The 27,724-nt window shown below is 45.0% G+C and overlaps 1 protein-coding gene across 2 annotated transcripts in view; it reads left to right on the top strand.

Annotated features, from left to right (window-relative positions):
- Window positions 1-27,724, top strand: part of st6galnac3 (ST6 (alpha-N-acetyl-neuraminyl-2,3-beta-galactosyl-1,3)-N-acetylgalactosaminide alpha-2,6-sialyltransferase 3) — a 108,325-nt gene that overhangs the window by 64,003 nt on the left and 16,598 nt on the right. For both annotated transcript variants that reach the window (XM_031810569.1, XM_031810570.1), the window contains exon 5: window positions 9,751-9,858. In XM_031810569.1, the coding sequence (XP_031666429.1) occupies window positions 9,751-9,858 (108 nt within the window). The remainder of the gene's footprint in view (window positions 1-9,750; window positions 9,859-27,724) is intronic.

Genomic DNA, 27,724 nt, shown 5'->3' with positions numbered 1-27,724 from the left:
ATGTCCTCTCTCCCCACCGTCCTCCCTCTATGTCCTCTCTCCCCACCTTCCTCCCTCTATGTCCTCTCTCCCCACCTTCCTCCCTCTATGTCCTCTCTCTCCAACCTCTCTCCCCTCCTTCCTCCCTCTATGTCCTCTCTCCCCACCTTCCTCCCTCTATGTCCTCTCTCCCCACCTTCCTCCCTCTATGTCCTCTCTCTCCAACCTCTCTCCCCTCCTTCCTCCCTCTATGTCCTCTCTCCCCTCCTTCCTCCCTCTATGTCCTCTCTCTCCAACCTCTCTCCCCTCCTTTCTGTTCCCTCCCTCTCTCCCTGTCGTCTATGTCTGTGTTGACGTGCTTATATAGAAAAGGGCAATTAACCTGAGAGAGAGAGGAGAGAGAGAGAGAGGAGAGGAGAGAGAGAGAGAGAGAAGAGAGAGAGAGAGAGAGAGAGAGAGAGAGAGGAGAGAGAGAGAGAGGAGAGAAGAGAGAGAGAGAGAGAGAGAGAGAGAGAGAGAGAGAGAGAGAGAGAGAGAGAGAGAGAGAGAGAGAGAGAGAGAGAGAGAGAGAGAAAGAAATAAATAAATGGGGGGGGGGGGGGGGGAGAAAGAGGCAAAGAGAATGAGACCCCTGAGGAATGAAGAGAGAGGACAGATTCCAGACAGATGGAGAGAGAAAGGACAAAAAATTGAAATCTTTTTAAATAATTGTCGATAAACTTGACTTATGCAGGATACTACCCTTTACATCAAAACCAAATCAAAATTCTATACCTAAAACCTTGATCTTGGACAAAATGACCTGATTCTTACTACCAAAGACTATCAAGATTTTCTTTTTTTAAACCAAAAACTGTAGAAGAAAGAAAGAGGAACCTGGAAATACAATCCAACATAAAACTGAGTGAGTAATGTTCAGTCTGAAACTACTTCTGAAGCCAAAAAGTGAACTACAATCTCTAGGGGATGTTGTTATATAAAGCTTAGTAAATAAGGCTACTACGCTACCAAGCTAATAGCACAGAACATATCTGGCGTCATCTTCAATTAGCACTGAAGTGTGACGTGAGATGTGTGAAGCTAGTCCACACAATCCAGACAGAACAAACCCACAAAACAGACCAGCACAACATGTACTAGTCTGTGGTGACCTAAATGCCAGAACTGGACCAGAACCTGACACCCTCAGCACATAGGGGGACAAACTCTTACCTGGAGGGGACAGCATTCCCTCCCTCATATGCCCCCCTAGACACAACTACTACAACACAACCAACAAAAACGGGTTACAACTCCTGCAGCTCTGTCGCACGCTGGGTCTGTACATAGTCAATGGTAGGCTTGGAGGAGACTCCTATGGTAGGTACACCTCATCTCTTGGCAGTAGTACTGATCAATTACACATCTTAGAATCAGATATTAAAGACTACCAGAACCCACTGGATTCTCCAATTACATTGAATGAACTAAAGGACAAAATACAAACCCTCCAACCCAAAAAGGCCTGTGGTGTTGATGGTATCCTCAATGAAATGATAACAGACCACAAATTCCAACTGGCTATTCTCTAATCTCTTTAACAGCATCCTCAGATCTTCCCCAATATTTGGAACCAAGGACTGATCACCCCAATCCACAAAACTGGAGACAAATTTGACCCCAATAACTACCGTGGGATATGCATCAACAGCAACCTTGGGAAAATCTCCTGCATTATCATTAACAGCAGACTCGTACATTTCCTCAGTGAAAACAATGTACTGAGAAAATGTCAAATTGTCTTTTTACCAAATTACTGTATGACAGACCACGTATTCACCCTGCACACCCTAATTGCCAAACAAACAAACAAACCAAAACAAAGTCAAAGTCTTCTCATGCTTTGTTGAATCAATTTGGCACTAGGGTCTGCTATACAAATTGATGGAAAGTGGTGTTGGGGGAAAAACATACAACATTATCAAATCCATGAACACAAACAACAAGTGTGAGGTTAAAACTGGCAAAAAAAACACACACATTACTTTCCACAGGGCCGTGGGGTGAGACAGGGTTGCGGCTTAAGCCCCACCCTCTTCAACATGTATATCAACAAATTGGCGCGGGCACTAGAACAGTCTGCAGCACCCGGCCTCACCCTGCTAGAATCTGAAGTCAAATGTCTCCTGTTTGCTGATGATCTGGTGCTTCTGTCCCCAACCAAGGAGGGCCTAAAGCAGCACCCACAGATTCTGACAGACCTGGGCCCTGACAGACCTGGGCCCTGACAGACCTGGGCCCTGACAGACCTGGGCCCTGACAGACCTGGGCCCTGACAGACCTGGGCCCTGACAGACCTGGGCCCTGACAGTGAATCTCAGTAAGACAAAATATAACGGTGTTCCAAAAAAGGTCCAGTTGCCAGGGCAACAAATGACAAATTCCATCTTCCATGCCGTAGAGCACAATTATGTTTTACATACTTCTTCCTTAACCTCGGCACCACAGGTAACTTCATCAAAGCTGTGAACGATCTGAAAGACAAGGCAAGAATGGCCTTTGATGCCATCAAAAGGAACCTAAAATTTGACATAACAATTAGGATCTGGCTAAAAATACTTGAGTCAGTTATAGAACCCATTGCCCTTTATGGTTGTGAGGTCTGGGGTCTGCTCACCAACCAATAATTCACAAAATGGGACAAACCCCAAATAATGCATGCAGAGCAGAATTAGGCCGACGCCTGCCAATGATAAAATCCTGAAAAGAAACGTTAAATTCTACCTAAAAGGAAGTGCCGAACCTTCCATAACAAAGCCATCACCTACAGAAAGGTGAACCTGGAGAAGAGTCCCATTAGCAAGCTGGTCCTGGGACTCTGTTCACAAACACAAAAAGACCCCACAGAGCCCCAGGACAGCAACAAAGTTAGACCCAAGCAAATCATGAGAAAACTAAAAGATAATTACTTATTATTTTTACAGGGACAGTGCACATTAATCAACGTTTCAGTAAAAGAGACGGTTTTAGCCAGCTGGCTAATTTTAAACCTCAGTCCCTGGGCAGGTTATTAAAAACAATAACAATATAGACAATCATTGAGCAGTGAGCACACACAGAGCAACATAGGACAAGCCAGGTGTAGCATACAGACAGAGCAACATAGAACAAAGCAACAAGACAAAATCCAAAAAGCAACTAAGTGTTAGGGTTAGAATTATGGTTAGAGGTTTAGGGTTAGGGGTTAGTTGTTAGCTTTAGGGTTAGGATTAGGGGTTAGTTGTTAGGGTTAGGATTAGGGGTTAGGGTTATGGTTAGGGGTTAGGTTTAGGGTTAGAATTATGGTTAGGGGTTCATTTTAGGGTTAGGATTAGGGTTTAGGGTTATGATTATGGTTAGGTTTAGGGTTATGATTATGGTTAGGTTTAGGGTTATGGTTAGGGGTTAGGTTTAGGGTTAGGATTAGGAGTTAGGTTTAGGTTTAGGGTTATGATTATGGTTAGGGGTTAGGTTTAGGGTTAGGATTAGGAGTTAGGTTTAGGTTTAGGGTTATGATTATGGTTAGGGGTTAGGTTTAGGGTTATGATTATGGTTAGGGGTTAGGTTTAGGGTTATGATTATGGTTAGGGGTTAGGTTTAGGGTTATGATTATGGTTAGGGGTTAGGTTTAGGGTTATGATTATGGTTAGGGGTTCGTTTTAGGGTTATGATTATGGTTAGGGGTTAGTTTTAGGGTTAGGATTATGGTTAGGGGTTAGGTTTAGGGTTATGATTATGGTTAGGGGTTAGGTTTAGGGTTATGATTATGGTTAGGGGTTAGGTTTAGGGTTATGATTATGGTTAGGGGTTAGGTTTAGGGTTAGGATTAGGGGTTAAGCGAAGTAGGATTTTGAATGGGCCTCAATTGTTTGGTCCCTACAAGGATAGTAAAACAAAAGTGTGTGTGTGTTGGGGACCCTGGGCCCTATAGTGAAGTATCCAGGACATGGTCAGACCCTGGGCCCTATAGTGAGAGTATCTAGGACATGGTCAGCCCCTGGGCCCTATAGGGAGAGTATCTAGGACATGGTCAGACCCTGGTCCCTCTGGGGAGAGTATCTAGGACATGGTCGGCCCCTGGGCCCTATAGGGAGAGTATCTAGGACATGGTTGGCCCCTGGGCCCTATAGGGAGAGCATCTAGGACATGGTCAGCCCCTGGGCCCTGTAGGGAGAGCATCTAGGACATAGTCAGCCCCTGGGCCCAATAAGCATTTTTCTACGGCTGGCCATGCTTCCCACCTGGCTACCCCTACCCCGGTCAACTGCCCGGCACCCTCCACAGCAACCCGCCAAAGCCCCCACCATTTCTCCTTCACCCAAATCCAGATAGCTGATGTTCTGAAAGAGCTGCAAAATCTGGACCGCTACAAATCAGCCGAGCTAGACAATCTGGACCCTCTCTTTCTAAAATGATCTGCCTATTACTAGCCTGTTCAACCTCTCTTTCGTATCGTCTGAGATTCCCAAAGATTGGAAAGCTGCCGCGGTCATCCCCCTCTTCAAAGGGGGTGACATTCTAGACCCAAACTGCTACAGACCTATATCTATCCTACCCTGTCTTTCTAAGGTCTTCGAAAGCCAAGTTAACAAACAGATTACCGACCATTTTGAATCCCACCGTACCTTCTCCGCTATGCAATCTGGTTTCAGAGCTGGTCATGGGTGCACCTCAGCCACGCTCAAGGTCCTAAACGACATCATAACCGCCATCGATAAGAGACATTACTGTGCAGCCGTATTCATCGACCTGGCCAAGGCTTTCGACTCTGTCAATCACCACATTCTTATTGGCAGACTCGACAGCCTTGGTTTCTCAAATGATTGCCTCGCCTGGTTTACCAACTACTTCTCAGACAGAGTTCAGTGTGTCAAATCGGAGGGCCTGTTGTCCGGACTACTGGCAGTCTCTATGGGGGTGCCACAGGGTTCAATTCTCGGGCCAACTCTCTCCTCTGTATACATCAATGATGTCAAATCAAATCAAATTTATTTATATAGCCCTTCGTACATCAGCTGATATCTCAAAGTGCTGTACAGAAACCCAGCCTAAAACCCCAAACAGCAAGCAATGCAGGTGTAGAAGCACGGTGGCTAGGAAAAACTCCCTAGAAAGGCCAATACCTAGGAAGAAACCTAGAGAGGAACCAGGCTATGTGGGGTGGCCAGTCCTCTTCTGGCTGTGCCGGGTGGAGATTATAACAGAACATGGCCAAGATGTTCAAATGTTCATAAATGACCAGCATGGTCGAATAATAATAAGGCAGAACAGTTGAAACTGGAGCAGCAGCACAGTCAGGTGGAAGTTGAAACTGGAGCAGCAGCATGGCCAGGTGGACTGGGGACAGCAACGAGTCATCATGTCAGGTAGTCCTGGGGCATGGTCCTAGGGCTCAGGTCAGTTGAAACTGGAACAGCAGCATGGCCAGGTGGACTGGGGACAGCAAGGAGTCATCATGTCAGGTAGCCCTGGGGCATGGTCCTAGGGCTCAGGTCCTCCGAGAGAGAGAAAGAAAGAGAGAAGGAGAGAATTAGAGAACGCACACTTAGATTCACACAGGACACCGAATAGGACAGGAGAAGTACTCCAGATATAACAAACTGACCCCAGCCCCCCGATACATAAACTACTGCAGCATAAATACTGGAGGCTGAGACAGGAGGGGTCAGGAGACACTGTGGCCCCATGTCGCTCTTGCTGCGGGTGATTCTCTGATCCACCTCTACACAGACGACACCATTCTGTATACTTCTGGCCCTTCTTTGGACACTGTGTTAACTAACCTCCAGCCGAGCTTCAATGCCATACAACTCTCCTTCCGTGGCCTCCAACTGCTCGTCCGTCCAGCATCACTACTCTGGACGGCTCTGACTTAGAATACTACAAATATACAAAATAATACTGAGGAGAAGGAAAGGTAGAAAGGGGTAGAGAGATACATATGGAGAGAGGAGAGGAGAGGAGAGGAGAGGAGAGGAGAGGAGAGGAGAGGGGAGGGGAGAGGAGAGGAGAGGAGAGGGGAGGGGAGGGGAGGGGAGGGGAGGAGAGGAGAGGAGAGGAGAGGAGAGGAGAGGAGAGGAGAGGAGAGGAGAGGAGAGGAGAGGGGAGGAGAGGAGAGGAGAGGAGAGGAGAGGAGAGGAGAGGAGAGGAGAGGAGAGGAGAGGAGAGGAGAGGAGAGGAGAGGAGAGGAGAGGAGAGGAGAGGAGAGGAGAGGAGAGGAGAGGGGAGGGGAGGGGAGGGGAGGGGGGAGGGGAGGGGAGGGGGGAGGGGAGGGGAGGGGAGGGGAGGGGAGGGGAGGGGAGAGGAGAGGAGAGGAGAGGAGAGGGGAGAGGGGAGGGGGGAGGGGAGAGGAGAGGAGAGGAGAGGAGAGGAGAGGAGAGGAGAGGAGAGGAGAGGAGAGGAGAGGAGAGGAGAGGAGAGGAGAGGAGGTTGTCTCTGATGTCTGAGTTTCAGATCGATTCGTTGCTGTTAAAGTAATGTGACTGGCTGGCACAGGGTTCCATCATTAAGTCGCACACGCGCACACGCACACACGCACACACGCACACACGCACATAGAAGAAGATAGAATAGCTGATTCAATGTCAGACCTTTAACAGAGTGACTGACAGAGTTGGTCTGCTCTGATGAAGGGCTTGAGGAGGAGGTGGTGATGAGAGAGAGAGAGAGATGGAGGGTGTTGATTGAATGTCAAGCCTTTAACAGAGTGAGAGAGTTGGTCTGCTCTGATGAAGGGCTGGAGGGGGCTGGCAAATAGGAGGAAGTGAGTGAAATGGCTGGAGGTGAGTCAGCAGCAGGCTGGGAAAGGTTTCTGGATGGGGGGGAGGATGGATGACTGAGAGGACTGCACTAGTGTAGACTTCAGCACAGTCACTGTTCTCTACGGCACTATACACACATCCCTGACCTGAGATCAGTGTAGTCTTCAACTCAGTCACTGTTCTCTACGGTACTATACACACATCCCTGACCTGAGATCAGTGTAGTCTTCAGCACAGTCACTGTTCTCTACGGTACTATACACACATCCCTGACCTGAGATCAGTGTAGTCTTCAGCACAGTCACTGTTCTCTATGGTACTATACACACATCTCTGACCTGAGATCAGTGTAGTCTTCAGCACAGTCACTGTTCTCTATGGTACTATACACACATCTCTGACCTGAGATCAGTGTAGTCTTCAGCGCAGTCACTGTTCTCTATGGTACTATACACACATCCCTGACCTGAGTATATTATACGGAACAGCATTCATATCAGGACTGATCTCTCTCTTTCTGCCTGTGGGTTAGCCTTAGCATGTACAGTAGACTACAACAACACAATGATTCTCTACACTATACTCGCTTGTTTAGTCAAATAAACTGAAATTAGGTGAAGTATTTGAATTTTTAGCAACCAGGAAATGATTTCTACGTAGTGCATCTTTAAATGATTTCTACGTAGTGCATCTTTAAATGATTTCTACGTAGTGCATCTTTAAATGATTTCTACGTAGTGCATCTTTAAATGATTTGCTATTGATATTAAAGGATTGATTTTCCTCAGTCTAAAGCCTGCAGCACAGATTGCACCAAACTAACAGTGTTTATCATGTTTGATTCAGTGACTGGCTGCTGCATGGGACAGGCAGGCAATTCAAATCAGAGGCTGTGTCCCAAACGACACTATTCCCCAAGGGACCTGGCCAATGGGATGCCATTTAGGACTCAGGGAAAGCAGAGTTACTGACCCGATGTCACCTTCGGTCCTTAATCTCAGACCCGATGTCACCTTCGGTCCTTAATCTCAGACCCGATGTTACCTTCGGTCCTTAATCTCAGACCCGATGTCACGTTCGGTCCTATATCTCAGACCCGATGTTAACTTCAGTCCTTAATCTCAGACCCGATGTTACCTTCGGTCCTTAATCTCAGACCCGATGTTAACTTCAGTCCTTAATCTCAGACCCGATGTTACCTTCGGTCCTTAATCTCAGACCCGATGTTAACTTCTGTCCTTAATCTAAAACCTGATGTTACCTTCGGTCCTTAATCTAAGACCCGATGTTACCTTCAGTCCTTAATCTCAGACCCAATGTCACCTTCGGTCCTTAATCTCAGACCCGATGTTACCTTCGGTCCTTAATCTCAGACCCGATGTCACGTTCGGTCCTATATCTCAGACCCGTTGTTAACTTCAGTCCTTAATCTCAGACCCGATGTTACCTTCGGTCCTTAATCTCAGACCCGATGTTACCTTCGGTCCTTAATCTCAGACCCGATGTTAACTTCAGTCCTTAATCTCAGACCCGATGTTACCTTCGGTCCTTAATCTCAGACCCGATGTTACCTTCGGTCATTAACTCAGACCTGATGTTACCTTCAGTCCTTAATCTCAGACCTGATGTTACCTTTGGTCATTAATCTCAGACCTGATGTTACCTTCGGTCCTTAACTCAGACCTGATGTTACCTTTGGTCATTAACTCAGACCCTTTGGGTCACCTTTGGATAGAGGAAAAGCAAGTTGATTGCTCTTCCTCAGTAACAAAGCATTTCATGGTAAACATATATATATAGATACACAGTATATATTTAATATATATATATACAGTATATATTTAATATATATATATACAGTATATATTTAATATATATATATATACAGTATATATTTAATATATATATATACAGTATATATTTAATATATATATACAGTATATATTTAATATATATATATATACAGTATATATTTAATATATATATATATACAGTATATATTTAATATATATATATACACAGTATATATTTAATATATATATATATACAGTATATATTTAATATATATATATACAGTATATATTTAATATATATATATACACAGTATATATTTAATATATATATATATACAGTATATATTTAATATATATATACACAGTATATATTTAATATATATATATATACAGTGTATATTTTATATATATATATATATATATATATACAGCATATATTTAATATATATATATACACAGTATATATTTAATATATATATATATACAGTATATATTTTACAGTATATATTTTACATATATATATATATATATATACAGTATATATTTTACAGTATATATTTTACATATATATATATATATATATACAGTATATATTTTACAGTATATATTTTACAGTATATATTTTACATACATATATATATATATATACAGTGTATATTTTACATATATATATATATATATATACAGTATATATTTTACAGTATATATTTTACATATATATATATATATATATATATATATACAGTGTATATTTTACATATATATATATATATATATACAGTATATATTTTACAGTATATATTTTACATATATATATATATATATATATACAGTGTATATTTTCTATATATATATATATTTTAAGAACACATTTTTATTTACATTGACAGCCTACCGGGGAACATAAGGCATTGACCTCCAACAACCAACCATGAAGTGAAAGAAAAGATTTCTGTGTGATCTCACCCCTTGTCTCTCTGCCTCTCTCCGTGTGTGCGTGGGCGCGCGTGTGTGCGCGTGTGTGCGCGTGCGTGCGTGTTTGTGTGTGTGTGTGTGCGTGCGTGTATGCGTGTGTGTGTGTATATATGTGTGTGTGTGTGTGTGTGTGTGTGTGTATGCGTGTGTGTGTGTATATGTGTGTGTGTGTGTGTGTGTGTGTGTGTGTGTGTGTGTGTGTGTGTGTGTGTGTGTGTGTGTAGGATCCAGTCTGGTTCGTACCTCAGTACCGGTTGGTTCACTCTGATCCTGGCCATGGACATGTGTAAAGAGATCCACGTCTACGGCATGATCAACGACACCTACTGCAAGTAAGACACAGACTGACTGATTGATGGATGGATTGATTGATGGATGGATTGATGGATTGATGGGTTGATGGATGGATTGATTGATGGATGGATTAATTGATTGATTGATGGATTGGTGGATTGATTGATTGATGAATTGATGGGATTGATGGATGGATTGATTGATTGATTGATGAATTGTTGGATGGATTGATTGATGGATGGATGGATTGATTGATGGATGGATTAATTGATTGATGGATGGATTGATGGATGGATTGGTGGATTGATTGATGGATTGATGGATTTATGGATGGATTGAGTGATGGATTGATTGATTGATGGATGATTGAGTGATGGATTGATTGATTGATGGATGGATGGATGGATTGATGGATGGATTGATTGATTGATTGATGGATTGATTGATGGATGGATTGATGGATTGATTGATGGATGGATTGATGGATGGATGGATTGATGGATGGATTGAGTGATGGATTGATTGATTGATGGATGGATTGATGGATGGATTGATTCACTTTACTTCATCAATAAGGAATGCACACAGAAACAATACGTTTACAGACATTAAAATGGCACCATGTCCCTATTCCTTTCACCAGAGCCCATTTTGGATGCAGTCACAACCTTACCTATTTTTCACCCTATTCCCTACATAGTGCACTACTTTTAGACCAGAAGCTTATGGGTGTCCCTATGGGCCCTGGTCAAAACGTGTGCAGTACATAGGGAATAGTGTGCCGTTTGTGACTTCCTAATAAATATAATTATGTCTCCATAATTAGGATACTGAGGAGGTTAGCTGTCTGGTCTCATTCTCAGTAGATACGGTGGAGGTTAGCTGTCTGGTCTCATTCTCAGTAGATACGGTGGAGGTTAGCTGTCTGGTCTCATTCACAGTAGATACTGTGGAGGTTAGCTGCCTGGTCTCATTCTCAGTGGATACTGTGGAGGTTAGCTGTCTGGTCTCATTCACATCAGATTAAGTGAAGGTTAGCCGCCTGGTCTCATTCTCAGTAGATACGGTGGAGGTTAGCTGCCTGGTCTCATTATCAGTAAATACTGTGGAGGTTAGCTGCCTGGTCTCATTATCAGTAAATACTGTGGAGGTTAGCTGTCTGGTCTCATTCTCAGTAGATACTGTGGAGGTTAGCTGTCTGGTCTCATTCTCAGTAGATACGGTGGAGGTTAGCTGTCTGGTCTCATTCACAGTAGATACTGTGGAGGTTAGCTGCCTGGTCTCATTCTCAATAAATACTGTGGAGGTTAGCTGCCTGGTCTCATTCTCAGTAGATACTGTGGAGGTTAGCTGCCTGGTCTCATTATCAGTAGATACGGTGGAGGTTAGCTGTCTGGTCTCATTCACAGTAGACACTGTGGAGGTTAGCTGCCTGGTCTCATTCTCAGTGGATACTGTGGAGGTTAGCTGTCTGGTCTCATTCTCAGTAGATACGGTGGAGGTTAGCTGTCTGGTCTCATTCACAGTAGATACTGTGGAGGTTAGCTGCCTGGTCTCATTCTCAGTGGATACTGTGGAGGTTAGCTGTCTGGTCTCATTCACATCAGATTAAGTGAAGGTTAGCTGCCTGGTCTCATTCTCAGTAGATACTGTGGAGGTTAGCTGCCTGGTCTCATTATCAATAGATACTGTGGAGGTTAGCTGTCTGGTCTCATTCTCAGTAGATACGGTGGAGGTTAGCTGTCTGGTCTCATTCACAGTAGATACTGTGGAGGTTAGCTGCCTGGTCTCATTCTCAGTGGATACTGAGGAGGTTAGCTGTCTGGTCTCATTCTCAGTAGATACGGTGGAGGTTAGCTGTCTGGTCTCATTCTCAGTAGATACGGTGGAGGTTAGCTGTCTGGTCTCATTCACAGTAGATACTGTGGAGGTTAGCTGCCTGGTCTCATTCTCAGTGGATACTGTGGAGGTTAGCTGTCTGGTCTCATTCACATCAGATTAAGTGAAGGTTAGCCGCCTGGTCTCATTCTCAGTAGATACGGTGGAGGTTAGCTGCCTGGTCTCATTATCAGTAAATACTGTGGAGGTTAGCTGCCTGGTCTCATTATCAGTAAATACTGTGGAGGTTAGCTGTCTGGTCTCATTCTCAGTAGATACTGTGGAGGTTAGCTGTCTGGTCTCATTCTCAGTAGATACGGTGGAGGTTAGCTGTCTGGTCTCATTCACAGTAGATACTGTGGAGGTTAGCTGCCTGGTCTCATTCTCAATAAATACTGTGGAGGTTAGCTGCCTGGTCTCATTCTCAGTAGATACTGTGGAGGTTAGCTGCCTGGTCTCATTATCAGTAGATACGGTGGAGGTTAGCTGTCTGGTCTCATTCACAGTAGACACTGTGGAGGTTAGCTGCCTGGTCTCATTCTCAGTGGATACTGTGGAGGTTAGCTGTCTGGTCTCATTCTCAGTAGATACGGTGGAGGTTAGCTGTCTGGTCTCATTCACAGTAGATACTGTGGAGGTTAGCTGCCTGGTCTCATTCTCAGTGGATACTGTGGAGGTTAGCTGTCTGGTCTCATTCACATCAGATTAAGTGAAGGTTAGCTGCCTGGTCTCATTCTCAGTAGATACTGTGGAGGTTAGCTGCCTGGTCTCATTATCAATAGATACTCTGGAGGTTAGCTGCCTGGTCTCATTCTCAGTAGATACTGTGGAGATTAGCTGCCTGGTCTCATTCTCAGTAGATACTGTGTAGGTTAGCTGCCTGGACTCATTCTGAGTAGATACTGTGGAGGTTAGCTGCCTGGTCTCATTCACATCAGATACTGTGGGGGTTAGCTGCCTGGTCTCATTCTCAGTAGATACTGTGTAGGTTAGCTTTCTGGTCTCATTCACATCAGATACTGTGGAGGTTAGCTGTCTGGTCTCATTCTCAGTGGATACTGTGGAGATTAGCTGCCTGGTCTCATTCTCAGTAGATACTGTGGAAGTTAGCTGACTAGTCTCATTCTCAGTAGATATTGTGGAGGTTAGCTGCCTGGTCTCATTCTTAGTAGATACTGTGGAGGTTAGCTGTCTGGTCTCATTCTCAGTAGATACTGTGGAGGTTAGCTTTCTGGTCTCATTCACAGTAGATTCTGTGGATGTTAGATGCCTGGTCTCATTCTCAGTAGATATTGTGGAAGTTAGCTGCCTGGTTTCATTCACATCAGACATTGTGGAGGTTAGCTGTCTGGTCTCATTATCAGTAGATACTGTGGAGGTTAGCTGTCTGGTCTCATTCTCAGTGGATACTGTGTATGTTAGCTGTCTGGTCTCATTCACATCAGATTAAGTGAAGTTTAGCTACCTGGTCTCATTCTCAGTAGATACTGTGGATGTTAGCTGTCTGGTCTCATTCTCAGTAGATACTGTGGAGGTTAGCTGTCTGGTCTCATTCACATCAGATTATGTGGAGGTTAGCTGCCTGGTCTCATTCTCAGTAGATACTGTGGAGGTTAGCTGCCTGGTCTCATTCTCAGTAGATATTGTGGAAGTTAGCTGCCTGATCTCATTCTCAGTAGATACTGTGGAGGTTAGCTGTCTGGTCTCATTCACATCAGATTAAGTGAAGGTTAGCCGCCTGGTCTCATTCTCAGTAGATACGGTGGAGGTTAGCTGCCTGGTCTCATTATCAGTAAATACTGTGGAGGTTAGCTGCCTGGTCTCATTCTCAGTAGATACTGTGGAGGTTAGCTGTCTGGTCTCATTCTCAGTAGATACGGTGGAGGTTAGCTGTCTGGTCTCATTCACAGTAGATACTGTGGAGGTTAGCTGCCTGGTCTCATTCTCAGTAAATACTGTGGAGGTTAGCTGCCTGGTCTCATTCTCAGTAGATACTGTGGAGGTTAGCTGCCTGGTCTCATTATCAGTAGATACGGTGGAGGTTAGCTGTCTGGTCTCATTCACAGTAGACACTGTGGAGGTTAGCTGCCTGGTCTCATTCTCAGTGGATACTGTGGAGGTTAGCTGTCTGGTCTCATTCTCAGTAGATACGGTGGAGGTTAGCTGTCTGGTCTCATTCACAGTAGATACTGTGGAGGTTAGCTGCCTGGTCTCATTCTCAGTGGATACTGTGGAGGTTAGCTGTCTGGTCTCATTCACATCAGATTAAGTGAAGGTTAGCTGCCTGGTCTCATTCTCAGTAGATACTGTGGAGGTTAGCTGCCTGGTCTCATTATCAATAGATACTCTGGAGGTTAGCTGCCTGGTCTCATTCTCAGTAGACACTGTGGAGATTAGCTGCCTGGTCTCATTCTCAGTAGATACTGTGTAGGTTAGCTGCCTGGACTCATTCTGAGTAGATACTGTGGAGGTTAGCTGCCTGGTCTCATTCACATCAGATACTGTGGGGGTTAGCTGCCTGGTCTCATTCTCAGTAGATACTGTGTAGGTTAGCTTTCTGGTCTCATTCACATCAGATACTGTGGAGGTTAGCTGTCTGGTCTCATTCTCAGTGGATACTGTGGAGATTAGCTGCCTGGTCTCATTCTCAGTAGATACTGTGGAAGTTAGCTGACTAGTCTCATTCTCAGTAGATATTGTGGAGGTTAGCTGCCTGGTCTCATTCTTAGTAGATACTGTGGAGGTTAGCTGTCTGGTCTCATTCTCAGTAGATACTGTGGAGGTTAGCTTTCTGGTCTCATTCACAGTAGATTCTGTGGATGTTAGATGCCTGGTCTCATTCTCAGTAGATATTGTGGAAGTTAGCTGCCTGGTTTCATTCACATCAGACATTGTGGAGGTTAGCTGTCTGGTCTCATTATCAGTAGATACTGTGGAGGTTAGCTGTCTGGTCTCATTCTCAGTGGATACTGTGTATGTTAGCTGTCTGGTCTCATTCACATCAGATTAAGTGAAGTTTAGCTACCTGGTCTCATTCTCAGTAGATACTGTGGATGTTAGCTGTCTGGTCTCATTCTCAGTAGATACTGTGGAGGTTAGCTGTCTGGTCTCATTCACATCAGATTATGTGGAGGTTAGCTGCCTGGTCTCATTCTCAGTAGATACTGTGGAGGTTAGCTGCCTGGTCTCATTCTCAGTAGATATTGTGGAAGTTAGCTGCCTGATCTCATTCTCAGTAGATACTGTGGAGGTTAGCTGTCTGGTCTCATTCTGAGTAGATACTGTGGAGGTTAGCCGACTGGTCTCATTCACATCAGATACTGTGGAGGTTAGCTTTCTGGGCTCATTCACAGTAGATACTGTGGAGTTTAGATGTCTGGTGTCATTCTCAATAGATACTGTGGAGGTTAGCTGCCATGTCTCATTCTCAGTAGATACTGTGTAGGTTAGCTTTCTGGTCTCATTCACATCAGATACTGTGGAGGTTAGCTGTCTGGTCTCATTCTCAGTGGATACTGTGGAGATTAGCTGCCTGGTCTCATTCTCAGTAGATACTGTGGAAGTTAGCTGACTAGTCTCATTCTCAGTAGATATTGTGGAGGTTAGCTGCCTGGTCTCATTCTTAGTAGATACTGTGGAGGTTAGCTGTCTGGTCTCATTCTCAGTAGATACTGTGGAGGTTAGCTTTCTGGTCTCATTCACAGTAGATTCTGTGGATGTTAGATGCCTGGTCTCATTCTCAGTAGATATTGTGGAAGTTAGCTGCCTGGTTTCATTCACATCAGACATTGTGGAGGTTAGCTGTCTGGTCTCATTATCAGTAGATACTGTGGAGGTTAGCTGTCTGGTCTCATTCTCAGTGGATACTGTGTATGTTAGCTGTCTGGTCTCATTCACATCAGATTAAGTGAAGTTTAGCTACCTGGTCTCATTCTCAGTAGATACTGTGGATGTTAGCTGTCTGGTCTCATTCTCAGTAGATACTGTGGAGGTTAGCTGTCTGGTCTCATTCACATCAGATTATGTGGAGGTTAGCTGCCTGGTCTCATTCTCAGTAGATACTGTGGAGGTTAGCTGCCTGGTCTCATTCTCAGTAGATATTGTGGAAGTTAGCTGCCTGATCTCATTCTCAGTAGATACTGTGGAGGTTAGCTGTCTGGTCTCATTCTGAGTAGATACTGTGTAGGTTAGCTTTCTGGTCTCATTCACATCAGATACTGTGGAGGTTAGCTGTCTGGTCTCATTCTCAGTGGATACTGTGGAGATTAGCTGCCTGGCCTCATTCTCAATAGATACTGTGGAGGTTAGCTGCCTGGTCTCATTCTCAGTAGATACTGTGGAGATTAGCTGCCTGGTCTCATTCTCAGTAAATACTGTGGAGGTTAGCTGTCTGGTCTCATTCACAGTAGACATTGTGGAGGTTAGCTGCCTGGTCTCATTCTCAGTAGATACTGTGGAGATTAGCTGCCTGGTCTCATTCTCATCAGATACTGTGGAGGTTAGCTGCCTGGTCTCATTCTCAGTAGATACTGTGGAGGTTAGCTGCCTGGTCTCATTCTCAGTAAATACTGTGGAGGTTAGCTGCCTGGTCTCATTCTCAGTAGATACTGTGGAGGTTAGCTGCCTGGTCTCATTCTCAGTAGATACTGTGGAGGTTAGCTGCCTGGACTCATTCTCAGTAGATAATGTGGAGGTTAGCTGTCTGGTCTCATTCACATCAGATTAAGTGGAGGTTAGCTGCCTGGTCTCTTTCTCAGTAGATACTGTGGAGGTTAGCCGACTGGTCTCATTCTTAGTAGATACTGTGGAGGTTAGCTGTCTGGTCTCATTCTCAGTAGATACTGTGGAGGTTAGCTTTCTGGTCTCATTCACAGTAGATTCTGTGGATGTTAGATGCCTGGTCTCATTCTCAGTAGATATTGTGGAAGTTAGCTGCCTGGTTTCATTCACATCAGACATTGTGGAGGTTAGCTGTCTGGTCTCATTATCAGTAGATACTGTGGAGGTTAGCTGTCTGGTCTCATTCTCAGTGGATACTGTGTATGTTAGCTGTCTGGTCTCATTCACATCAGATTAAGTGAAGTTTAGCTACCTGGTCTCATTCTCAGTAGATACTGTGGATGTTAGCTGTCTGGTCTCATTCTCAGTAGATACTGTGGAGGTTAGCTGTCTGGTCTCATTCACATCAGATTATGTGGAGGTTAGCTGCCTGGTCTCATTCTCAGTAGATACTGTGGAGGTTAGCTGCCTGGTCTCATTCTCAGTAGATATTGTGGAAGTTAGCTGCCTGATCTCATTCTGAGTAGATACTGTGGAGGTTAGCCGACTGGTCTCATTCACATCAGATACTGTGGAGGTTAGCTTTCTGGGCTCATTCACAGTAGATACTGTGGAGTTTAGATGTCTGGTGTCATTCTCAATAGATACTGTGGAGGTTAGCTGCCATGTCTCATTCTCAGTAGATACTGTGGAGGTTAGCTGTCTGGTCTCATTCACATCAGATTAAGTGGAGGTTAGCTGCCTGGTCTCTTTCTCAGTAGATACTGTGGAGGTTAGCCGACTGGTCTCATTCACATCAGATACTGTGGAGGTTAGCTTTCTGGTCTCATTCACAGTAGATTCTGTGGATGTTAGATGCCTGGTCTCATTCTCAGTAGATACTGTGGAGGTTAGCTGCCTGGTCTCATTCTCAGTAGATACGGTGGAGGTTAGCTGTCTGGTCTCATTCACATCAGATACTGTGGGGGTTAGCTGCCTGGTCTCATTCTCAGTAGATACTGTGTAGGTTAGCTTTCTGGTCTCATTCACATCAGATACTGTGGAGGTTAGCTGTCTGGTCTCATTCTCAGTGGATACTGTGGAGATTAGCTGCCTGGCCTCATTCTCAATAGATACTGTGGAGGTTAGCTGCCTGGTCTCATTCTCAGTATATACTGTGGAGATTAGCTGCCTGGTCTCATTCTCAGTAGATACTGTGGAGGTTAGCTGTCTGGTCTCATTCACAGTAGACATTGTGGAGGTTAGCTGCCTGGTCTCATTCTCAGTAGACACTGTGGAGATTAGCTGCCTGGTCTCATTCTCATCAGATACTGTGGAGGTTAGCTGCCTGGTCTCATTCTCAGTAGATACTGTGGAGGTTAGCTGCCTGGTCTCATTCTCAGTAGATACGGTGGAGGTTAGCTGTCTGGTCTCATTCACAGTAGATACTGTGGAGGTTAGCTGCCTGGTCTCATTCTCAGTGGATACTGTGGAGGTTAGCTGTCTGGTCTCATTCACATCAGATTAAGTGAAGGTTAGCTGCCTGGTCTCATTCTCAGTAGATACTGTGGAGGTTAGCTCACTGGTCTCATTATCAGTAGATACTCTGGAGGTTAGCTGCCTGGTCTCATTCTCAGTAGATACTGTGGAGCTTAGCTGTCTGGTCTCATTCTCACCAGATACTGTGGAGGTTAGCTGTCTGGTCTCATTCTCAGTAGATACTGTGGAGGTTAGCTGCCTGGTCTCATTCTCAGTAGATACTGTGTAGGTTAGCTTTCTGGTCTCATTCACATCAGATACTGTGGAGGTTAGCTGTCTGGTCTCATTCTCAGTGGATACTGTGGAGATTAGCTGCCTGGCCTCATTCTCAATAGATACTGTGGAGGTTAGCTGCCTGGTCTCATTCTCAGTAGATACTGTGGAGATTAGCTGCCTGGTCTCATTCTCAGTAAATACTGTGGAGGTTAGCTGTCTGGTCTCATTCACAGTAGACATTGTGGAGGTTAGCTGCCTGGTCTCATTCTCAGTAGATACTGTGGAGATTAGCTGCCTGGTCTCATTCTCATCAGATACTGTGGAGGTTAGCTGCCTGGTCTCATTCTCAGTAGATACTGTGGAGGTTAGCTGCCTGGTCTCATTCTCAGTATATACTGTGGAGGTTAGCTGCCTGGTCTCATTCTCAGTAGATACTGTGGAGGTTAGCTGCCTGGTCTCATTCTCAGTAGATACTGTGGAGGTTAGCTGCCTGGACTCATTCTCAGTAGATAATGTGGAGGTTAGCTGTCTGGTCTCATTCACATCAGATTAAGTGGAGGTTAGCTGCCTGGTCTCTTTCTCAGTAGATACTGTGGAGGTTAGCCGACTGGTCTCATTCACATCAGATACTGTGGAGGTTAGCTTTCTGGTCTCATTCACAGTAGATTCTGTGGATGTTAGCTGTCTGGTCTCATTCTCAGTAGATACTGTGGAGGTTAGCTGCCTGGTCTCATTCTCAGTAGATACGGTGGAGGTTAGCTGTCTGGTCTCATTCACATCAGATACTGTGGGGGTTAGCTGCCTGGTCTCATTCTCAGTAGATACGGTGTAGGTTAGCTTTCTGGTCTCATTCACATCAGATACTGTGGAGGTTAGCTGTCTGTTCTCATTCTCAGTGGATACTGTGGAGATTAGCTGCCTGGCCTCATTCTCAATAGATACTGTGGAGGTTAGCTGCCTGGTCTCATTCTCAGTAGATAGTGTGGAGATTAGCTGCCTGGTCTCATTCACATCAGATACTGTGGAGGTTAGCTGTCTGGTCTCATTCTCAGTAGATACTGTGGAGGTTAGCTGCCTGGTCTCATTCTCAGTAGATACGGTGGAGGTTAGCTGTCTGGTCTCATTCACAGTAGATACTGTGGAGGTTAGCTGCCTGGTCTCATTCTCAGTGGATACTGTGGAGGTTAGCTGTCTGGTCTCATTCACATCAGATTAAGTGAAGGTTAGCTGCCTGGTCTCATTCTCAGTAGATACTGTGGAGGTTAGCTCACTGGTCTCATTATCAGTAGATACTCTGGAGGTTAGCTGCCTGGTCTCATTCTCAGTAGATACTGTGGAGATTAGCTGCCTGGTCTCATTCTCAGTAGATACTGTGGAGGTTAGCTGTCTGGTCTCATTCTCACCAGATACTGTGGAGGTTAGCTGTCTGGTCTCATTCTCAGTAGATACGGTGGAGGTTAGCTGCCTGGTCTCATTCTCAGTAGATACTGTGTAGGTTAGCTTTCTGGTCTCATTCACATCAGATACTGTGGAGGTTAGCTGTCTGGTCTCATTCTCAGTGGATACTGTGGAGATTAGCTGCCTGGCCTCATTCTCAATAGATACTGTGGAGGTTAGCTGCCTGGTCTCATTCTCAGTAGATACTGTGGAGATTAGCTGCCTGGTCTCATTCTCAGTAAATACTGTGGAGGTTAGCTGTCTGGTCTCATTCACAGTAGACATTGTGGAGGTTAGCTGCCTGGTCTCATTCTCAGTAGATACTGTGGAGATTAGCTGCCTGGTCTCATTCTCATCAGATACTGTGGAGGTTAGCTGCCTGGTCTCATTCTCAGTAGATACTGTGGAGGTTAGCTGCCTGGTCTCATTCTCAGTAAATACTGTGGAGGTTAGCTGCCTGGTCTCATTCTCAGTAGATACTGTGGAGGTTAGCTGCCTGGTCTCATTCTCAGTAGATACTGTGGAGGTTAGCTGCCTGGACTCATTCTCAGTAGATAATGTGGAGGTTAGCTGTCTGGTCTCATTCACATCAGATTAAGTGGAGGTTAGCTGCCTGGTCTCTTTCTCAGTAGATACTGTGGAGGTTAGCCGACTGGTCTCATTCTTAGTAGATACTGTGGAGGTTAGCTGTCTGGTCTCATTCTCAGTAGATACTGTGGAGGTTAGCTTTCTGGTCTCATTCACAGTAGATTCTGTGGATGTTAGATGCCTGGTCTCATTCTCAGTAGATATTGTGGAAGTTAGCTGCCTGGTTTCATTCACATCAGACATTGTGGAGGTTAGCTGTCTGGTCTCATTATCAGTAGATACTGTGGAGGTTAGCTGTCTGGTCTCATTCTCAGTGGATACTGTGTATGTTAGCTGTCTGGTCTCATTCACATCAGATTAAGTGAAGTTTAGCTACCTGGTCTCATTCTCAGTAGATACTGTGGATGTTAGCTGTCTGGTCTCATTCTCAGTAGATACTGTGGAGGTTAGCTGTCTGGTCTCATTCACATCAGATTATGTGGAGGTTAGCTGCCTGGTCTCATTCTCAGTAGATACTGTGGAGGTTAGCTGCCTGGTCTCATTCTCAGTAGATATTGTGGAAGTTAGCTGCCTGATCTCATTCTGAGTAGATACTGTGGAGGTTAGCCGACTGGTCTCATTCACATCAGATACTGTGGAGGTTAGCTTTCTGGGCTCATTCACAGTAGATACTGTGGAGTTTAGATGTCTGGTGTCATTCTCAATAGATACTGTGGAGGTTAGCTGCCATGTCTCATTCTCAGTAGATACTGTGGAGGTTAGCTGTCTGGTCTCATTCACATCAGATTAAGTGGAGGTTAGCTGCCTGGTCTCTTTCTCAGTAGATACTGTGGAGGTTAGCCGACTGGTCTCATTCACATCAGATACTGTGGAGGTTAGCTTTCTGGTCTCATTCACAGTAGATTCTGTGGATGTTAGATGCCTGGTCTCATTCTCAGTAGATATTGTGGAAGTTAGCTGCCTGGTTTCATTCACATCAGACATTGTGGAGGTTAGCTGTCTGGTCTCATTATCAGTAGATACTGTGGAGGTTAGCTGTCTGGTCTCATTCTCAGTGGATACTGTGTATGTTAGCTGTCTGGTCTCATTCACATCAGATTAAGTGAAGTTTAGCTACCTGGTCTCATTCTCAGTAGATACTGTGGATGTTAGCTGTCTGGTCTCATTCTCAGTAGATACTGTGGAGGTTAGCTGTCTGGTCTCATTCACATCAGATTATGTGGAGGTTAGCTGCCTGGTCTCATTCTCAGTAGATACTGTGGAGGTTAGCTGCCTGGTCTCATTCTCAGTAGATATTGTGGAAGTTAGCTGCCTGATCTCATTCTGAGTAGATACTGTGGAGGTTAGCCGACTGGTCTCATTCACATCAGATACTGTGGAGGTTAGCTTTCTGGGCTCATTCACAGTAGATACTGTGGAGTTTAGATGTCTGGTGTCATTCTCAATAGATACTGTGGAGGTTAGCTGCCATGTCTCATTCTCAGTAGATACTGTGGAGGTTAGCTGTCTGGTCTCATTCACATCAGATTAAGTGGAGGTTAGCTGCCTGGTCTCTTTCTCAGTAGATACTGTGGAGGTTAGCCGACTGGTCTCATTCACATCAGATACTGTGGAGGTTAGCTTTCTGGTCTCATTCACAGTAGATTCTGTGGATGTTAGATGCCTGGTCTCATTCTCAGTAGATACTGTGGAGGTTAGCTGCCTGGTCTCATTCTCAGTAGATACGGTGGAGGTTAGCTGTCTGGTCTCATTCACATCAGATACTGTGGGGGTTAGCTGCCTGGTCTCATTCTCAGTAGATACTGTGTAGGTTAGCTTTCTGGTCTCATTCACATCAGATACTGTGGAGGTTAGCTGTCTGGTCTCATTCTCAGTGGATACTGTGGAGATTAGCTGCCTGGCCTCATTCTCAATAGATACTGTGGAGGTTAGCTGCCTGGTCTCATTCTCAGTATATACTGTGGAGATTAGCTGCCTGGTCTCATTCTCAGTAGATACTGTGGAGGTTAGCTGTCTGGTCTCATTCACAGTAGACATTGTGGAGGTTAGCTGCCTGGTCTCATTCTCAGTAGACACTGTGGAGATTAGCTGCCTGGTCTCATTCTCATCAGATACTGTGGAGGTTAGCTGCCTGGTCTCATTCTCAGTAGATACTGTGGAGGTTAGCTGCCTGGTCTCATTCTCAGTAGATACGGTGGAGGTTAGCTGTCTGGTCTCATTCACAGTAGATACTGTGGAGGTTAGCTGCCTGGTCTCATTCTCAGTGGATACTGTGGAGGTTAGCTGTCTGGTCTCATTCACATCAGATTAAGTGAAGGTTAGCTGCCTGGTCTCATTCTCAGTAGATACTGTGGAGGTTAGCTCACTGGTCTCATTATCAGTAGATACTCTGGAGGTTAGCTGCCTGGTCTCATTCTCAGTAGATACTGTGGAGCTTAGCTGTCTGGTCTCATTCTCACCAGATACTGTGGAGGTTAGCTGTCTGGTCTCATTCTCAGTAGATACTGTGGAGGTTAGCTGCCTGGTCTCATTCTCAGTAGATACTGTGTAGGTTAGCTTTCTGGTCTCATTCACATCAGATACTGTGGAGGTTAGCTGTCTGGTCTCATTCTCAGTGGATACTGTGGAGATTAGCTGCCTGGCCTCATTCTCAATAGATACTGTGGAGGTTAGCTGCCTGGTCTCATTCTCAGTAGATACTGTGGAGATTAGCTGCCTGGTCTCATTCTCAGTAAATACTGTGGAGGTTAGCTGTCTGGTCTCATTCACAGTAGACATTGTGGAGGTTAGCTGCCTGGTCTCATTCTCAGTAGATACTGTGGAGATTAGCTGCCTGGTCTCATTCTCATCAGATACTGTGGAGGTTAGCTGCCTGGTCTCATTCTCAGTAGATACTGTGGAGGTTAGCTGCCTGGTCTCATTCTCAGTATATACTGTGGAGGTTAGCTGCCTGGTCTCATTCTCAGTAGATACTGTGGAGGTTAGCTGCCTGGTCTCATTCTCAGTAGATACTGTGGAGGTTAGCTGCCTGGACTCATTCTCAGTAGATAATGTGGAGGTTAGCTGTCTGGTCTCATTCACATCAGATTAAGTGGAGGTTAGCTGCCTGGTCTCTTTCTCAGTAGATACTGTGGAGGTTAGCCGACTGGTCTCATTCACATCAGATACTGTGGAGGTTAGCTTTCTGGTCTCATTCACAGTAGATTCTGTGGATGTTAGCTGTCTGGTCTCATTCTCAGTAGATACTGTGGAGGTTAGCTGCCTGGTCTCATTCTCAGTAGATACGGTGGAGGTTAGCTGTCTGGTCTCATTCACATCAGATACTGTGGGGGTTAGCTGCCTGGTCTCATTCTCAGTAGATACGGTGTAGGTTAGCTTTCTGGTCTCATTCACATCAGATACTGTGGAGGTTAGCTGTCTGTTCTCATTCTCAGTGGATACTGTGGAGATTAGCTGCCTGGCCTCATTCTCAATAGATACTGTGGAGGTTAGCTGCCTGGTCTCATTCTCAGTAGATAGTGTGGAGATTAGCTGCCTGGTCTCATTCACATCAGATACTGTGGAGGTTAGCTGTCTGGTCTCATTCTCAGTGGATACTGTGGAGATTAGCTGCCTGGCCTCATTCTCAATAGATACTGTGGAGGTTAGCTGCCTGGTCTCATTCTCAGTAGATACTGTGGAGATTAGCTGCCATGTCTCATTCTCAGTAGATACTGTGGAAGTTAGCTGACTAGTCTCATTCTCTGTAGATATTGTGGAGGTTAGCTGCCTGGTCTCATTCTTAGTAGATACTGTGGATGTTAGATGCCTGGTCTCATTCTCAGTAGATATTGTGGAAGTTAGCTGCCTGGTTTAATTCACATCAGATACTGTGGAGGTTAGCTGTCTGGTCTCATTCTCAGTAGATACTGTGGAGACTAGCTGTCTGGTCTCATTCTCAGTAGATAATGTGGGGGTTAGCTGTCTGGTCTCATTCACATCAGATTAAGTGAAGTTTAGCTGCCTGGTCTCATTCTCAGTAGATACCGTGGAGATTAGCTGCCTGGTCTCATTCTCAGTAGATACTGTGGAGGTTAGCTGTCTGGTGTCATTCTCAGTAGATACTGTGGAGGTTAGCTGCCTGGTCTCGTTCACATCAGATACTGTGGAGGATGTTTGCCTGGTCTCATTCTCAGTAGATACTGTGGAGGTTAGCTGTCTAGTCTCATTCACATAAGACTAAGTGGAGGTTAGCTGCCTGGTCTCATTCTCAGTAGATACTGTGGAGGTTAGCTGTCTGGTTTCATTCTCAGTAGATACTGTGGAGGTTAGCTGTCTGGTCTCATTCACATCAGATTAAGTGGAGGTTAGCTGTCTGGTCTCATTCTCAGTAGATACTGTGGAAGTTAGCTGACTAGTCTCATTCTCTGTAGATATTGTGGAGGTTAGCTGCCTGGTCTCATTCTTAGTAGATACTGTGGAGGTTAGCTGTCTGGTCTCATTCACAGTAGATTCTGTGGATGTTAGATGCCTGGTCTCATTCTCAGTAGATATTGTGGAAGTTAGCTGCCTGGTTTAATTCACATCAGATACTGTGGAGGTTAGCTGTCTGGTCTCATTCACATCAGATTAAGTGAAGGTTAGCTGCCTGGTCTCATTCTCAGTAGATACTGTGGAGGTTAGCTCACTGGTCTCATTATCAGTAGATACTCTGGAGGTTAGCTGCCTGGTCTCATTCTCAGTAGATACTGTGGAGCTTAGCTGTCTGGTCTCATTCTCACCAGATACTGTGGAGGTTAGCTGTCTGGTCTCATTCTCAGTAGATACTGTGGAGGTTAGCTGCCTGGTCTCATTCTCAGTAGATACTGTGTAGGTTAGCTTTCTGGTCTCATTCACATCAGATACTGTGGAGGTTAGCTGTCTGGTCTCATTCTCAGTGGATACTGTGGAGATTAGCTGCCTGGCCTCATTCTCAATAGATACTGTGGAGGTTAGCTGCCTGGTCTCATTCTCAGTAGATACTGTGGAGATTAGCTGCCTGGTCTCATTCTCAGTAAATACTGTGGAGGTTAGCTGTCTGGTCTCATTCACAGTAGACATTGTGGAGGTTAGCTGCCTGGTCTCATTCTCAGTAGATACTGTGGAGATTAGCTGCCTGGTCTCATTCTCATCAGATACTGTGGAGGTTAGCTGCCTGGTCTCATTCTCAGTAGATACTGTGGAGGTTAGCTGCCTGGTCTCATTCTCAGTATATACTGTGGAGGTTAGCTGCCTGGTCTCATTCTCAGTAGATACTGTGGAGGTTAGCTGCCTGGTCTCATTCTCAGTAGATACTGTGGAGGTTAGCTGCCTGGACTCATTCTCAGTAGATAATGTGGAGGTTAGCTGTCTGGTCTCATTCACATCAGATTAAGTGGAGGTTAGCTGCCTGGTCTCTTTCTCAGTAGATACTGTGGAGGTTAGCCGACTGGTCTCATTCACATCAGATACTGTGGAGGTTAGCTTTCTGGTCTCATTCACAGTAGATTCTGTGGATGTTAGCTGTCTGGTCTCATTCTCAGTAGATACTGTGGAGGTTAGCTGCCTGGTCTCATTCTCAGTAGATACGGTGGAGGTTAGCTGTCTGGTCTCATTCACATCAGATACTGTGGGGGTTAGCTGCCTGGTCTCATTCTCAGTAGATACGGTGTAGGTTAGCTTTCTGGTCTCATTCACATCAGATACTGTGGAGGTTAGCTGTCTGGTCTCATTCTCAGTGGATACTGTGGAGATTAGCTGCCTGGCCTCATTCTCAATAGATACTGTGGAGGTTAGCTGCCTGGTCTCATTCTCAGTAGATACTGTGGAGATTAGCTGCCTGGTCTCATTCTCAGTAGATACTGTGGAAGTTAGCTGACTAGTCTCATTCTCTGTAGATATTGTGGAGGTTAGCTGTCTGGTCTCATTCTCAGTAGATACTGTGGAGACTAGCTGTCTGGTCTCATTCTCAGTAGATAATGTGGGGGTTAGCTGTCTGGTCTCATTCACATCAGATTAAGTGAAGTTTAGCTGCCTGGTCTCATTCTCAGTAGATACCGTGGAGATTAGCTGCCTGGTCTCATTCACATCAGATACTGTGGGGGTTAGCTGCCTGGTCTCATTCTCAGTAGATACGGTGTAGGTTAGCTTTCTGGTCTCATTCACATCAGATACTGTGGAGGTTAGCTGTCTGGTCTCATTCTCAGTGGATACTGTGGAGATTAGCTGCCTGGCCTCATTCTCAATAGATACTGTGGAGGTTAGCTGCCTGGTCTCATTCTCAGTAGATACTGTGGAGATTAGCTGCCTGGTCTCATTCACATCAGATACTGTGGAGGTTAGCTGTCTGGTCTCATTCTCAGTGGATACTGTGGAGATTAGCTGCCTGGCCTCATTCTCAATAGATACTGTGGAGGTTAGCTGCCTGGTCTCATTCTCAGTAGATACTGTGGAGATTAGCTGCCTGGTCTCATTCTCAGTAGATACTGTGGAAGTTAGCTGACTAGTCTCATTCTCTGTAGATATTGTGGAGGTTAGCTGCCTGGTCTCATTCTTAGTAGATACTGTGGATGTTAGATGCCTGGTCTCATTCTCAGTAGATATTGTGGAAGTTAGCTGCCTGGTTTAATTCACATCAGATACTGTGGAGGTTAGCTGTCTGGTCTCATTCTCAGTAGATACTGTGGAGACTAGCTGTCTGGTCTCATTCTCAGTAGATAATGTGGGGGTTAGCTGTCTGGTCTCATTCACATCAGATTAAGTGAAGTTTAGCTGCCTGGTCTCATTCTCAGTAGATACCGTGGAGATTAGCTGCCTGGTCTCATTCTCAGTAGATACTGTGGAGGTTAGCTGTCTGGTGTCATTCTCAGTAGATACTGTGGAGGTTAGCTGCCTGGTCTCGTTCACATCAGATACTGTGGAGGATGTTTGCCTGGTCTCATTCTCAGTAGATACTGTGGAGGTTAGCTGTCTAGTCTCATTCACATAAGACTAAGTGGAGGTTAGCTGCCTGGTCTCATTCTCAGTAGATACTGTGGAGGTTAGCTGTCTGGTTTCATTCTCAGTAGATACTGTGGAGGTTAGCTGTCTGGTCTCATTCACATCAGATTAAGTGGAGGTTAGCTGTCTGGTCTCATTCTCAGTAGATACTGTGGAAGTTAGCTGACTAGTCTCATTCTCTGTAGATATTGTGGAGGTTAGCTGCCTGGTCTCATTCTTAGTAGATACTGTGGAGGTTAGCTGTCTGGTCTCATTCACAGTAGATTCTGTGGATGTTAGATGCCTGGTCTCATTCTCAGTAGATATTGTGGAAGTTAGCTGCCTGGTTTAATTCACATCAGATACTGTGGAGGTTAGCTGTCTGGTCTCATTCTCAGTAGATACTGTGGAGACTAGCTGTCTGGTCTCATTCTCAGTAGATAATGTGGAGGTTAGATGTCTGGTCTCATTCTCAGTAGATACTGTGGAGGTTAGCTGCCTTGTCTCATTCTC

The sequence above is a fragment of the Oncorhynchus kisutch genome, linkage group LG30, assembly GCF_002021735.2.
Source record: "Oncorhynchus kisutch isolate 150728-3 linkage group LG30, Okis_V2, whole genome shotgun sequence".
NCBI lineage: Eukaryota > Metazoa > Chordata > Actinopteri > Salmoniformes > Salmonidae > Oncorhynchus > Oncorhynchus kisutch.
This window is presented reverse-complemented; position numbering and strand designations above follow the sequence as displayed.